Source organism: Callithrix jacchus, chromosome 5 (genome assembly GCF_049354715.1).
Source record: "Callithrix jacchus isolate 240 chromosome 5, calJac240_pri, whole genome shotgun sequence".
NCBI lineage: Eukaryota > Metazoa > Chordata > Mammalia > Primates > Cebidae > Callithrix > Callithrix jacchus.
Window position 1 is genome coordinate 165,466,380 of NC_133506.1, and position 15,273 is coordinate 165,481,652.

At 36.8% G+C, this 15,273-nt stretch overlaps 1 protein-coding gene and 1 long non-coding RNA gene across 12 annotated transcripts in view; one reads left to right on the top strand and one right to left on the bottom strand.

Moving 5' to 3' along the window:
• Nucleotides 1–12,583, top strand: part of LRRC63 (leucine rich repeat containing 63) — a 71,463-nt gene extending 58,880 nt beyond the window's left edge. For 8 of the 11 annotated variants that reach the window (XM_017971567.5, XM_035302648.3, XM_035302642.3 and 5 more), the window contains 3 exons: nt 980–1,063; nt 6,071–6,310; nt 11,372–12,583. In XM_017971567.5, coding sequence (XP_017827056.4) covers nt 980–1,063; nt 6,071–6,310; nt 11,372–11,585 — 538 coding nt within the window. In that variant the 3' untranslated portion in view covers nt 11,586–12,583. Of the gene's footprint in view, nt 1–979; nt 1,064–6,070; nt 6,311–10,115; nt 10,202–11,371 lie in introns of all 11 variants that reach the window. The other 3 variants (XM_035302649.3, XM_078375394.1, XM_035302647.3) reach the window with 2 other exon arrangements.
• The window catches only part of LOC108591376 (uncharacterized), a 23,101-nt gene continuing 7,828 nt past the window's right edge, over nt 1–15,273 (bottom strand). Inside the window, exons 2-4 of the long non-coding RNA XR_001911276.4 lie at nt 13,466–13,607; nt 11,351–11,494; nt 1–846 (exon numbers count right to left, since the gene is read on the bottom strand). This is a non-coding gene — a long non-coding RNA (uncharacterized LOC108591376). The remainder of the gene's footprint in view (nt 847–11,350; nt 11,495–13,465; nt 13,608–15,273) is intronic.

Genomic DNA, 15,273 nt, shown 5'->3' on the forward strand with positions numbered 1-15,273 from the left:
TTTTCATCTTTTATTTATATGGAAAACAAGAAAGTCTCTGAGAACAGCATCCACAGAGAAGGGGGTGTTTACAAGGGATTATGGAGACTATGATACTGAGCCCTTCAATTCCAGTCTTCAGGAAGCAATTCCCACTTTCATCCCCAAGGAATCAGGGCTTGTGACGGCACAACTATATTTTACCGGGTGTTTCTATTCTTTGGTTCTTCCCTTTAAGTACTTATCTTGATGGAAAGAAAAATCAAAGGTATTTTACTAGGAAAGTCTTAATGCAACTGTAGTGGGTTGAATAGCGTCCCTCAGAAATTGATGTCTGTATAGAACTTCAATGTGACCATATTTGGAGAGAGGGTCTTTGCAGATACGGTTAGTTAATCTCAGGTCATTTTTATACTAACTTGGAGAAGGGTGGGCCCCAAATTCAGTGGCTATTGTCCCTGTAAGAAAGGCATGTGAAGACAAAGGCAGAGGCTGGAGTTGTTCTGCCACAAGCCAAGGAATGCCAAAGATCGCAGGCAACCACTGGGAGCTGGGGAGAAGCAAGGGACAGTTTCTCCCTCAGAGCCTCCCAAGGGAACCAACCCTGCTAACACTTTGATTTTGGACTTCTGGCCCCCTGAACTGTGAGAAAATAAATTTCAGTTACTTTAAGCCACCCAGATTTGGTAATTTGTTATGTCATCTCTAGGAAACGCATGCAACAACCAAAAAAAAAAGTATCTTAATGATAATGAAAATTTCTCAGGGGACTTTTTCTACATAGGGCTTTGTCTACTCCAAAAATTTCAAACCAGTCTTGATGGATAGATGAGTAATTCTTAGGAACTTTCATGGTAATTATGCCATCTGCAATGAAAAGAATATAAATTAGGATCTTAGCAATCTGGTTTCTATATTTCTGCCTACTTACTCACGTACTAATTTATTCCAAGTGATGATACATCATCTTTCTACAATTAATTTTCTCTTCCTATTTAAGGTTATTTTCCTTGTCTTTTCTTGAAGAACTTGATGTTTCCTACAATGAACTTACTTTTATTCCAAATGAAATCCAGAAACTCAGGTATTTTGGAAGTATATAGAAAGATATATGCCCCTTACTTATATATTTAATAATGATTGTGATAAAGAAAATTGAGTCATTTCATTTATTTAATAGCCATAAAGTGTAATCTGTAAAATGCAACGTTTGCCAAACATGTAACTTGAATGATTGGTGTATAATATATATATATTTTTTTTTTTCTGAGACTGAGTTTCGCTCGTTACCCAGGCTGGAGTGCAATGGCACGATCTCGGCTCACCGCAACCTCCGCCTCCTGGGTTCAGGCAATTCTCCTGCCTCAGCCTCCTGAGTAGCTGGGATTACAGGCACGCGCCACCGTGCCCAGCTAATTTTTGTATTTTTAGTAGAGACGGGGTTTCACCATGTTGACCAGGATGGTCTCGATCTCTTGACCTCGTGATCCACCCGCCTCAGCCTCCCAAAGTGCTGGGATTACAGGCGTGAGCCACCGCACCCGGCCTGGTGTATAATATTTTTAATGATCGGTGTACACTGTTTCCAGGAATTATTTAAGGAACAGTACAGATGACTACTTACAGAATGATAAGCTATTTATGTCCATTTGTCTGTGTGTGTACCTGTGGCTGTTATTTGTTTCGTTAACTTTTTGTAAGGAAATACATATACACAAAATGCTAATACTACAAAATATAATTTTAATGCAAAGCTTCAATTCTTTCTCACATTAAAAGAAGTCTGAAGTTCATCTGTGTCCTTCTATGTCAATACCATACTGTTTTGATTGTGACTTCAGAATAATTTTTAATGACTAGCAGGGAGATTATTTTTCAGTAATAATCTCTTAACTATTCTCTTTAGAGCATAATCTTTAAGATCATTTTGTATAATTTCTAGCACATCCAGCAACACACATAATCACAAAGTTCAAATTTTAATTGTAATTGCCTAGAGTTTACTCATCAATTTGGGAGAATTTATATTTTTGATGATAAATTTTTCCACTCTAAAACTTTTTTTAAATTTTTTTCAGATCTTGTTTTATGTTCTTCATAAGAATTTATAACTCATTTCATATTTTTCTTAATAACCTTTTCTAGGTGTTTTATAATAGTGGTTGTTACTGTCAATGTAAGGTACTATTTCTCTTATTTCATTTGTTTCTGTTGTCAGTACAGAATAGAGAAAAGCTATGTACTTCTTTACATTACCTTAAAACTAATGTATGTAACCGAGTTCTCCTGTTAGTTCTGATTAGTTTTACTGCATTTTATTTTGTTTCCTAGGAACATAATTTTGCGTTTAGTAGAATGAGATAATTTTATCTCTGCTTTTTAAATATATAAATCAATTACTTAATTTCCAATGTGACAATCCCTATATTTTAGTAGAATTCAGCGTATTCGTACTTGTTATGACCAACATATTTTTTTCTTTCATTTTACTTCGTACTTACTATTTATTTACTTTTGCTTTTTCTTACTTATTAATATGCTGTTTCCTCTCTTTTTAAATTTTTGAATTTATTTCATTTTTATTTTTTTGAGACAGGAGCTCACTCTGTTGCCCAGACAGGAGTCCAGTGGCACAATCATAGCTCACCACAGCCTTGAACTCCGGTACTCACACAAGTCTCCTGCCTTAGCCTCCTGAATAGCTGGGACTACAGCTGCAAACCACTATGCTTAGCTATTTTTTTCAGGTTTTTTTGTAGAGACGGGGTCTCACTATGTTGGCCAGGCTGGTCTCAAACTCCTGGCCTCAAGTGGTCCTGCCACCTGTTTTTTTCTACCTTATTAATTTTGGCTTTCTATTGTACCTCCCTAATCTGTTAATGGCTATCTTTTCTACTCATAACCAATCACATTTTCTTTAATATTTTATAAAGGCAAAATAAAAACTACTTCCCGGCCCATGAAGGTCTGTCTCCCCACTGCTGCCTTCCACTGTTTGTTGAGACCTTCAGAACACTGTTATTTTCCCGCTTTTTCCCCAAACTCATCTTCCCCTTATCTAACTCTAGGCTTTGCTAAAATAGTTTAGAAACTTTTGTTTCAGATTCTCATTCGTATTTTCCTTTGCATCATGTCTCTTTTTATTAAAGAATGCTTACTTAGCACTCAAATCTTACCAGCATTTTAGTTCATTCTCCTTTTCTATTTATCTGTATGCATTTCAAGATTCATTGTTTACAGCTGTTTTCGCTCCTTTCCTCTCATCTGGAACCTGGTGATGTCTCTTTTGATTCGTTGGCTGTTTAGAGTTTTTCCTATAGTATTTTCCTCAGATGGCATACATAGGTAATTTTTTCTCTGATTCTTTAACCCTGACAAATAAATGCTGCCCTGAGTGAGTGGACAAGCTTGCAGTTAGCATGTTTCACAGGAGTCTCCATCATGTGTCTTCCTCTAGTTTCCGGGGTTGCGGGGGAGGCACCTGATGCCAGTTTAATTCTTTTTTCTTCCTAAGTGACTTTTATTCTTAACTGGAAGGACTAAGATTCTCCCATAATCTTTGACCTTTCAGAATTTTATCAGATTATGCTTACGTGTGTGTGTCTGTGTGTGTGTGTGTGTGTGTTTTAACTTGTCTTTCCTGGAATTCTGTGAACTCTTTTAATCAGTCAGCACAAACTTCTCTTTTCTGGTTAAGAAAATATGTTTAAATATTTCCTTTCCTTCTCCATCTCTTTCATATTTTCTTCCTAAAATGCCTATTATTTACATGTTAGGCCTCCTAGATCTGTCTTCCATGGTACCTAGATTTTTCTTCACGGTTTTTCTTTATATTTTTGTTTCTTTGTTTTGAAATATTTTTCTAGTTTGTCTTTGCCTCTAATCTGGATCCCCATGAAGACCATGTTCTTTCATTCATCCACTTAACTTTTTAGTTTTGCAAACCATGCATTTTTGTTCCAGAACATCTCTGTGTATCTGTGTGTGCTGTATTCGAATCTTGTTTTCCCACCCCTAACCACGGTTTTCTATCCATCCCTCCACAGAAGCTGCTTGTCCCAGGACCTTTGTTCTGTGCGTTCTATGTGATTTTTCCCTTCTCGCCACTCTTTCTTTCACGCAAGCCCAATGGCAGTCACAGAACACCACTCAGAATGCTAAGAAAGTGAGTAGTGGACCGGAAGGAAGTTTCTCTGCACCCCAGGGTGCTCAGCTGCCAAGGCAGTCTCAACACAGTACTATTCTAGCTTTAAAGATGATTTAGCAGCCAGGCACAGTGGCTCACACCTGTAATCCTAGAACTTTGGGAGGCCAAAGTGGGTGGATCACCTGAGGTCAGGAGTTCAAGACCAGCCTGGCCAACATGGGGAAACCCCATCTCTACTAAAAATACAAAAATTAGCTGGGATGGTGGCCAGTGCCTGTAATCCCAGCTACGTGGGAGACTGAGGCAGGAGAAACACTTGAATCTGAGGGCAGAGGTTTCAGTCAGCCAAGATGGGGCCATTTCACTCCAGCCGAGGCAAGAGAGTGAGACTCCATCTCAAAAAAAAAAAAGAAGAAGAAAAGAAAAAAGATAATTTAGCCTGCCTAGCTCCCTTAGAATTCATTGATGGGAAGGAGGAAGCCAAATGGGTGTGCCCTCCAAGGTGAACCAGCTCAGGCAGGAAGAGCCTCACCATGGCTAATATTTGCCTAGAGTGTGCCACGCTCATTCTGAGTGTCCACATAGAGTTTGCATTTGTCAGCTTGGGCTACTATGACAAAATGCCATAGGCTGGGTGGCTGTAAAAAACAGAAATTTATTTCCCACAGCCTGGGAAGTCCAGTATCAAGGCCCCAGCAGATTTGGTGTCTGGTGAGGGCCCAGTGCCTCATAGACAGCCATCTCACTCTAACCTCACGTGGAAGAAGGAGGGAGCTGTCTCTCAAGTCACTTTTACAAGGGCACCAATGCCACTCATGAGGGCCCCTGCCCTGACCAGTCACCTCCTAAGGCCCCACCTCCAAATACCATCAACTGAGGGTGAAGATTTCAACATTCTAATTTTTGGGGAAACAAACATTCAGACCATAGCAGGGCTTTCTGCTGCTGGCCCCTAGGCTCTGTGCAGAAGAAAAAGGTGGCCATGTCAGCTTTCTCATTCAGGACTGTGGCAGAGCACAGGGTCTTGCTCACCTTTTTCAGACCATGACAGGTGAATTAGTCCAACTCTGGTTGAGGGATGAAGAGAGCTGAGGTCTCTTCCTAGCCTCATTGTTTTAAATACCCTCGTTGATCACATTTTAATGTTATCAGGAGTCATAAACCAGTTACACTGTGTGGCTATAAGTTGTGGAACTAGACAGTAAATGAGAATCCAGAGGCCCTCAGCTGTTTGTTACCTAAAGTTTGTATATCAGCTTTTTCACCTCTAATGCATCTGACAAGCTGGACCAGCCTTTGGTTTGATTTTTATAGATCCCTCATGAACAGACTCTTTTCTATCTGCTTCTAGGACTAATTAGAAAGGAGAATAGTGATGGTAAAAAAATACCACTGAGGCAAGCGAAAATAAGAAAATCTGTAATGTTGGTTCTCTTTGAATAAAGAATAAGGGTTATTAGAACTGACACAGAAAAAACCCAGAGGACTCAATTAATGACAAGTCAAAGCACAAAATAGCACATGAATTGTTTTGATAGTATAAATCTCACTCTTTTGATTGGGCTTGAATGGAAAAATATGAGTTGATGTTTAATTTGTCTACAAAAATATGTTCTGTGTATTATTATACTATATTTTAGGTAATATGACCTTCATTAGTCTTGTGCTGGTGGATATTTCTTTTTCCGTAGTGATGACATATTGCAAAAATCCAAAATATATGCTTTAACTGTGCTGTTCACTCAAATGCACTTATTTGCATTTGAGTATTGGTTTAATTGCTTTATAAATTAATTCTCTTGATCCTAAAGGAATACTTAAATTCACACTTGTATTTTATTGCTCCTAGGTTTGATGCCAATTTTCAAGAACAATTGAGGCAGGATTTTACTTTAATATGAATTGTTTTAATACCTTTGAAACTGTGGTTTCCTCTATTTACAGATCACTTGAAAAACTGACTGTTGATGGGAATGAACTGAGTTTTTTCCCATGTGGGATTTTGGAGCTTAACCTGACAAAACTTCAGTTTGAGAATAATTTCACTCATCCTTGTTTTTGGAGAGATAATTCTTTGAATAATCCACAACAACTTACTCATATGGTTTCTTTGTTCATTGTCAAAAATAAACTACATACATTTTATGATACGATCCCAGTAGAAGTTCAGAAGTTACTAAAATGGTGAGCAAATGCTGAAGTTCTTTTAACCGAAACATATCTTTAAGCATTTAAATGTTTTTCATTACAGGCTCAGGTGACAGTTTTACACACACACACACACACACACACACACACACACTCCATGACACACACAAAGCCTTTCACACAATTCTTCAAATTGCCCCTTCCAGTTCTTCAGGTATAATAATGTAGCCTGAATCCAGCCCCATTTTATAATATTCTCAAGTTGTTACTTAAATCTAGTGTGAAATGTGAGTTGTCTACATGGCTGTTGCATAAATCTTTTCTATGAATTTCTAAGTCCATAGAAGTAGATTCTTCCAAAAAAATTATTTGGCTCCAGGCACACGATCCCGGGATGGGTTTTGCTCCTCTGTGATGTCAGGGAGACCAGGAATAGAGCAGGCATGCATGGAGTAACCTCCCTTGGGTATCAATGACCAGTATTGGAATCATTGCCTCATCTCAAGACTGGGGTTCTTAAACTCTCATATCTTTACAGTCCACTTAGGCTTGTCACTTATTTTTTTCAGATCGTATAAAACCATTTTTACTGAATTATTGACCATCGGTGTTTAGGTTATTAATTTAACAAATATTTGCTTTTATGCCTAAGTAAAATGGCTCCCAGGAATATATCCTTTATAAATATTGACTCAGTAGAAGGCAGAAAACCTAAACAGAATCCTTCTCAAAAAAAAAAAAAAAAAAAAGTAGTGGTTATTGGGCGCAGTGGCTCACGCCTGTAATCCTAACACTTTGGGAGGAAGAGGAGGCTGATCACCTGAGGTCAGGAGTTTGAGACCAGCCTGGCCAACACGGTAAGATCCTGTCTCTACCAAAAATACAAAAATTAGCTGGGCATGGCAGCACATGCCTGTATTCCCATCTACTTGGGAGGTTGAGACTGGAGAATCACTTGAACCCAGGAGGCAGAGGTTACAATGAGCCGAGGTCATACCACTGGACTCCAGCATGAGCAACAGAGTAAGACTCTGTCTCAAAAAAAAAAATGTACTGAGAAGTGAGTTGAAAAGAAATAAATGGATTAGCTGTCCTTTGGAAATCACTGAATGCACTGGAAATTTCTCCTTCAGGCCTTGGGAATCACTGAGTCCAAACAGACCTGGCAGTAGGTCAAAGATGGCGTAGTGCAGGGGAAGGCTGGGTGAAGGTCAGTTAAAACACTCATGTCCATAACAGGTGAGGAGGGATTGATTCAAATTAATAAGCATGGGTATGAGCAGGTAGGAAATGCAACAAGACAAATAATGGTGTAAAATTACCAGCTACCTAGGTATGTGGGGCAAGTGAGAGAGGGAGGATAAAAAATGACTGAGGGTTCAATCGCATCAAAGACGACTGTGATATCAGTAAAAATAACAATGAAGGAGGGATTTGTCACCCCAACCAGTGTCATCCTCCAATGTCTACCCTTGGCTTTAATCCTGAATTTCCAGCTACTGAAAATTTCATACCGTCCACTTTTGCTGAGTTCTTTGGACTGCAGCTCAGCTGTGGACTTGCACCAAAGCCACTCCAAGCTCAGCTACTGCGTCACTCCAGGGACTGCCCTGTCCATCAGCAGCTCTGTTTGTCCTTTTGTCCTGTACAACTTCTTGTTGCTATCTACCTCTTTCTTTCTCTCTACCCACATTATATCACCTCAGACAGAGAATCCACCTCTTTTTAGGGTGGGATCAGAAGACTCATGTTTCACAAATTGTACCTTGACTTCCTTATGTGTGAGAATGTTAGAAATTTTTGTTTTTATTTTTGTTTGACACACAATTATGCATACTTATAACATACAGAGTGATATTTCAATACATGTATATGGTATGTAATACTCAAATAAATTTAGTATATCATCACTTTATCATTTCTTTGTCGTGAACATTTACAATCTAGCTTTTTGAAAATACACAATAGATTATTAACTATATTCACCTACAGTGTTATAAAACACTAAAACTCCTTCTACCTCTGATTTTTTTCCATTTTCAACCTCTCCTATCCTCTTCTCCCTCTGACTCTCCCAGCCTCTAATAACCACAATTCTACTCTCTACTTCCATGAGCTCTGTTTGTTTTTAGTTTCCATATATGAGTGAGAACATGCAGTATTTACCTTTCTGTGCCTGACTTATCTCACTCAACATAGTGTCCTCCAGGGTCATCCCTGTTGCCACAAATGACAAAATTTTATTCTTTTTTTATAGCTGAAGAGTATTCCATTGTGTGTATATACTGCATTTTCCTTATCCATTCATCTGTTGATAAACATGTAGGTCAATTCCATATCTTGGCTATTGCGAATGGTGCTGCAATAAATGTGGGGTGCAGATGTCTCTTCAATATACTATTCTCCTTTCCTCTGGATAAATACCCAGTAATGGGATTGCTGGATAGTAAGTTTTATTTTTCGTTTTTCGAGAAACCTCCATACTCCATTATGATGGCTGCACTAATTTACATCTTCCACTGAAAGTGTAAGAATTGCTTTTTTTGTGCATCTTTACCAGCATTTATTACTTTTTATCTTTTTAATTATCGCCATTCTAACTGGGGCGAGATATATTATTATGGTTTTGATTTGCATTTTCCTAAATATTAGTGATGTTGAAAATTTTTTCATATACTTATTGGCCAATTATATGTCTTCTTTTGAAATGTCCATTTATTCTTTGACCATTTTAAATCAGATTGAGTGTTTTTTTTTCCTGTTGAATTGTTTAAGTTCCTCATATATTTATTAGTGCCTTGTCAGATAAATACTTTGCAGATATTTGCTCTCATTCTGTAGGTTGTTGATTCTGTTGATTTTTCCTTTGCAGTGCAGAAGATTTTTAATGTGTCTAGATAGTCCCATTTGTCTATTTTTATTTTTGTTGCTTATGCTTTTAAAGTCTTAGCCATAAAATCTTTGCCTAGATCAATGTCCTGAAGCACTTCCCCTATGTTTTCTTCTAGTGGTTTTATAGTTTGTTTGAATACCTACACATAGTCTTATGTTTAATCATAGGGGAAATGAATCCATTTTGAGTTTATTTTGTATACAGTGAAAGACAGGGATCTAATTTATTCTTCTACATGTGGATATCCAGTATTCTCAGCACCATTTATTGAAGACAATGTTTAATTAGAAATATAGACTAAACTTTCAAAATTATTACTCAGTTCCACTAAACTATGAAGCCTTGATAGTAACTAATACTTGGAACTTATCTTTACTAAAAATAACTCATTCTGGCTGGGCAGTGGTTCATGCCTTGTAATCCCAGCACTTTGGGAGGCTGAGGCAAAAGGATCACTTGAGGCCAGGAGTTTGCGATCAGACTAGGCAACACAGCTAGTACAAAAAATATTTTAAAGTTATCTGATGTGGTGGCATGCAACTCTCTAGTTTTAGCTTTTCAGGAGGCTGGAGCTAGAGGATAACTTGAGTCCAGGATTTTGAGGCTGCAGTGAGCTATGGTTCCCACTGTTATATTGATTTGCATTTCCCTAATGGTTAGTGATGTTGAGCTTCTTTTTAAGTGCTTATCAGCCTTTCGTATGTCTTGGAGAAATGTACATTTAAGACATTTGCCCATTAAAAAAATTTTTTTTTCTGTTTTTTGTTGTTGAGTTATAGGAGTTTTTTATATTCTGAATATTAATTCCCTATCAGATATATATTTTGCAAATATTTTATCCCATTCTGCTTGTTGCCTCTTCACATTGTTGACAGTGTCCTTTGATGCTAAAGGTTTTACATTTTTATGAAGTACAATTTATTTTTTCTTCTGTTGTTTTTGTTACAGGGATCCAATGCTTGCCCTGGTGTCTGAAGTGAGGGTAGCCCTGTGGGACTGAGCCCTTAACCTGTGAAGTCTGATGCTAACTCTGGGTAGATAGTGTCAAAATTTGATTGAATTATAGGATACCCAGTTAGTATGCACGGAAGACTAGAACATTGATTGCTGTTATTAAAAATTCTGACAAATATCTAGTATTTTTCATGTTTTATACTTTATATATATATTTAAATATCACACAGTATTTTCTTCTGCAACCTGTTTTTTATGTTCAACATTATTGTTTTAGATTTGTCAATGTTGATTTATATGGCTTTAGATCATTTAACTTCTGAATCGTTTTTCTTGCAATGAGTGTTTCATAATTTGTTTATCATTTCCCTTACTGATGAACATTTGGATTGTTTCCAATATTTCATTAATATGGTGAAGTCTGCAATGGACATTTAAAAACATCTCCTTATGCAAATATGCAAGTTTATCTAGGTACAGAGAATGTGCATCTTCAATTTAAGGAAAAACTGCTATATCATTCTCCAAAGTGATTACACCCATTTATACTCCACTAAGAAAGTATGAGAATCCTTAATGATTCTCATCCTCACCAAACTTTTTTTTTGTCAGACTTTTACATTATGCCCATCTGATGATTGTGAAATAGTCATTCCTGGTGTTTTATTTTGTATTCCCCAATTACTCGGGAGATTGAGAAGTTTTACCCATGGTCTCTTGACATTCATTTTTTTCTTCTGTGAATAGTCTATTCATGTACTAATGTACTAATGCATTACTATTTCTTAACTGATTTCTAACCATTTAAAAATACATTATGGACTCTAATTCTATAATGGGTTATGATAGTATCTTTATCTTTAAAAATAATATATTTAGTTTGTATCATAAAAATAACACGTTTATTATTAAGAATTAGAAATAAAGAAACACACTGTAAAGAAATGTAAAATTCCCTGTGATCACATTTCCCAAGAATAACTATTTTCAAATAGGGATCGATCATTAGAGTCTTTTCTTGTTATGCATATATACTTTTTTGTTTTAAAAAGCTAGGATTGTATTATACATATATCTACTTGATTGTTTAGCTCTTTTAGCATTTAGTCATTCACTTAATGGTAGCACTCATTTAGCTGTTAATCTCAATGAAGACAAGGGCCATATTTTATACTATTTGGAGTCCTGCATAGCACAGAGTCTTTAATAAAAATTTGTTAAATATTTACTTGCTGTTTCCTCCATTTCAGCACCTCCAAGTGTGAATGGTGTCATGGTCCCAAGTTTGGTGAAGGTTTTCGTGTCATTCGATCCTGTGATATTTTTGGAGCAACACAGCTTCCTGTTATGTTTTATGTCTGTTCTTCTTCCTGCTATAGAAGAATAAAGGAAAGTAGTTTCGTTTTAGACGATAGTCCTGGTAGAAGAATAGCACTAGATGTGGAATTGTCAACAGAATTGTAGTACAATGATTTATCATATATATACATATATATATTTACACATATATATGAACTTTACTGCCTTTTACTACATATATATCTACATATCATAATTCATCTCTTTGAAAGTACAGGTTCTGTTTGGAAGACCTAAGTGTCTTCTCATATGAATTCTCTTTGTAATTCTAGATGCTTATGAAAGTTTGTGATTGTTAGGGAATTGTTGCAGAATAATACTCAAGGAGGATTAGTAAAGCCTTTAGATTTGAATAAAGATCTGGAAAATTTCAGAACCTGTTTACTATAAAAGGAAAAAGGTTAAAATCCTTTGCAAAATGGATTCTATCTTACAACTGGTCTTTTCCTGCATCCATACGAGGTGATGAGATAGCATTGCAGTCACCAGTGGGGTTTGTGCTGCATACAGCTTCAAGGTCATACATCCACGTTCTCAGTGCCTGTGCATTTCGGTGGGAATCTGTCCAGTGCCTACCATCCCAATTGGAGGTTGTTTTGGGGAATAAAAGATTAAGTCTATCCCCATTTATTTGTTTGAATTAATTTCCCAAGTTTTTAGAGAACTGGTACAGTCTTTGTCACCTTGAACTTCATTTCCTAAAGCAGAGAAACTGGACCTTAGCCTGATTCCATAGGCCAGCACCAGCGTCTACCAAGGCCTACAGTGAGAGCCTGACAGGAAAATAAAGTACAGCTTACAAAATAACATTGCAAAGCAGCATATGCATACGGCAAAACTTGCTTTAAGAATTAACATTTGGTAAGAGAAAGATAAAAGGTCATTTTGATATACAAACCACTTTAGAACGGCATAGAATTGTTTAATGTAACTTTTACGTGCAGTTCACTCAAATCTCAAATATCATTGTGAGTTAAATTTAGTGATATGAAATGATTTAAAATTACACAGCTATCTTTAGAGAATGTCAGAAAATATACATTATGTCATGTCTGTGTGTATCATTTAGTGATATCATTTAAATAAAGAATCAGGCAAAGTAATTTTTCTGACTATTGATTTCAATAGATTGTGATGCTTACACACTCTTCCTTGAGACTCTGTTTCATTTTTAAGCAGAACCAGGTAAACTTTGCTGAGCTTGAGAATATACACTGTATTCTCCAGCACATGATTAAAATTATTTATAATGAAAGAAGTAACTACCATATTACACATGTAATACAGAAAGGTATATTGATAGAATGGTAAGTCAATTCATTAAAATGTAATATATTCATAATTAGAAAACAAGATGAAAAAATAATATTAACTCCCCGTGGCATATAGCTTATTAATACTCACACTTGTTCCTGAAATATTTCTTGGGGAAAGAAGTATGTTTATTTATTTATTCAAAACATGTTGGGTTTGGGTTTAACTGAGTAGTTTACATTGACACAGGAAATAAAAAAGAATAGCTTTCAAGGGAAATGACAAAGTCTGAGAGACATTTCAAAACAAATAAACCTAGATACTTGGACAAATAGGAAATATACTTAGAACCCAATCTCTTCATGCATAGTATAAGCATTGAGTCTGAGTGATCTCTTATAGAGCTTCCAAAAAAAAGTAACTTACAGTATTTTTGAATGGAAGTAAGACATATTTATTATAGAAATATTAGAAAATACAACTAAACCTAAGAAGAAATCAAAATCCTCCTTGTAACGCCGCTGTAACTCAGTAATCCGCTGCTTGCAGAGTCTGAATAACAAGAGCGAGGTTTGCGGAAAGTCACTTTATTCAAGAGCTACCTGAGGGGAAGTAGTACAGACTCCTGCCTTTAGATACCACTTCAGCCTTCAGGGCAGGAGACAAGGGCTTTTTAGGGGGTGTTAGGGGAGGAGGTGCAGGGTCTGTGTGACTTGGTTCAGAGGTCTTACCTATCAGGAGGTCTGGCTGGTGCCTCTGCAGGCAGCTACCTTGTAAATTCAGGCAGTCTCCTGGTGAGAGTTCCAGATGGGCCTGATTTGCTTCACGTTTTAGTCTCTGGAACTTCTCAGTGAACAGATAAACTTGCCGCACCTGATGGAGAGAAGGTAAAGGTTATAACTGCATTCCTAAAGAGCTAAGTAGGAAGTGGGGTAAAGAAAAAAAAAATCACGTTTTCCTTTTAAAAATGGGGTACTTGGCTACACCACCACCCAATGAGAGCCAGAGATAATTATTTCAACATGTGTATGTGTGTATACACACATTATAATGTATTACTCTTTTTTTAAAAAACGGGATTATCTCCCTCACACCACACCAAAGGTTAATTTCCAATTTTAGACATAAAGGTGAAAATATAAAAATAATACTTATGGTCTTTAAAAAATCAGATTTAGAAAGTTTTTTTAAAGCCGGAAATGAAACCTTAAAGAAGTTGAATAAGTTTATCATGTAAAAAAAAAAAAGTTTAAAATGTCTGTATAGGGCCGGGCGCGGTGGCTCACGCCTATAATCCCAGCACTTTGGGAGGCCGAGGCGGGTGGATCACGAGGTCAAGAGATCGAGACCATCCTGGTCAACAAGGTGAAACCCCGTCTCTACTAAAAAAATACAAAAATTAGCTGAGCATGGTGGTGCGCACCTGTAGTCCCAGCTACTCGGGAGGCTGAGGCAGGAGAATTGCTTGAACCCAGGAGGCAGAGGTTGCGGTGAGCCAAGATTGTGCCATTGCACTCCAGCCTGGGTAACAACAGCGAAACTCTGTCTCAAAAAAAAAAAAAATGTCTGTATGGCAAAAATAAAAAAGACAAGCAGAACACTGGGGAAAATATAGTATATATGACCAGCAAAGAATGAAGTTTTCAACAAATATACATATATATGTTGTGGATGTGTCTTCTGGCACAACTCATTCAGGACCTCCAACTGTGTCATCAAGGCATTATCTATTTCTCTATCTAATCTAGCTCACTTTATCATCTATCTCTTACCAATACTTTTTAAAAAAATTGTCTCATATCCAGGTAATATGGATGGCCATTAATCATTCCAGGTTCATATACAAGAATCTCAGGAACCTCAGAAACCTCAGAGGAAGACACACTATCTGCCCCAACTATTACTGTAAAATACATTAGGGATGATTTTCATTGGCTCAGCCTGGGTCACCAATCCAAATACAAACAAATCATTAGAGCTTCATGGATGGCATACCCTGGCCAGGCCTGAGTCACATGCCCATCTTTGTAACTAGGTAAGGCAGAATTGGCCCCTCCCAAAACATGCGAATTAGATCCTCCACAAGAAAGAAGAATTGAAAATTAGGGGAAGAAAAAGTGTTTTGGGCAGCTAAAATTCTAGAACTTCCTGACATACAATAAACCGTTACAAGTAACAATAACAACAAAAAGATGAGCTTAATATTTACACAGCTTTAACAATCAGAATTTAATTTTTGTTTTTTACCATAATATGTCTAATAATTTTCTGCTAAAAGGTATTTGCACATATGTCCAAAAATGTATTCAAGTATATTTACCACAAGGATATTTACTATTGTGAAAAACTAGAAGCATTCTAAGCGCTCATCAATAGGGAATTAGTTAAATCTGGTAAATACACACAAGGCATTATCAGTTCAGTCATTTAAAAATTAGACAACCATGTTTCCTTAAATGGAAAGATATCTACCAAGTAGTTTTTCAAAAATATTTACTAGGTAACATAATCACATAACTCAAAAGGTACAAGAGAGTAT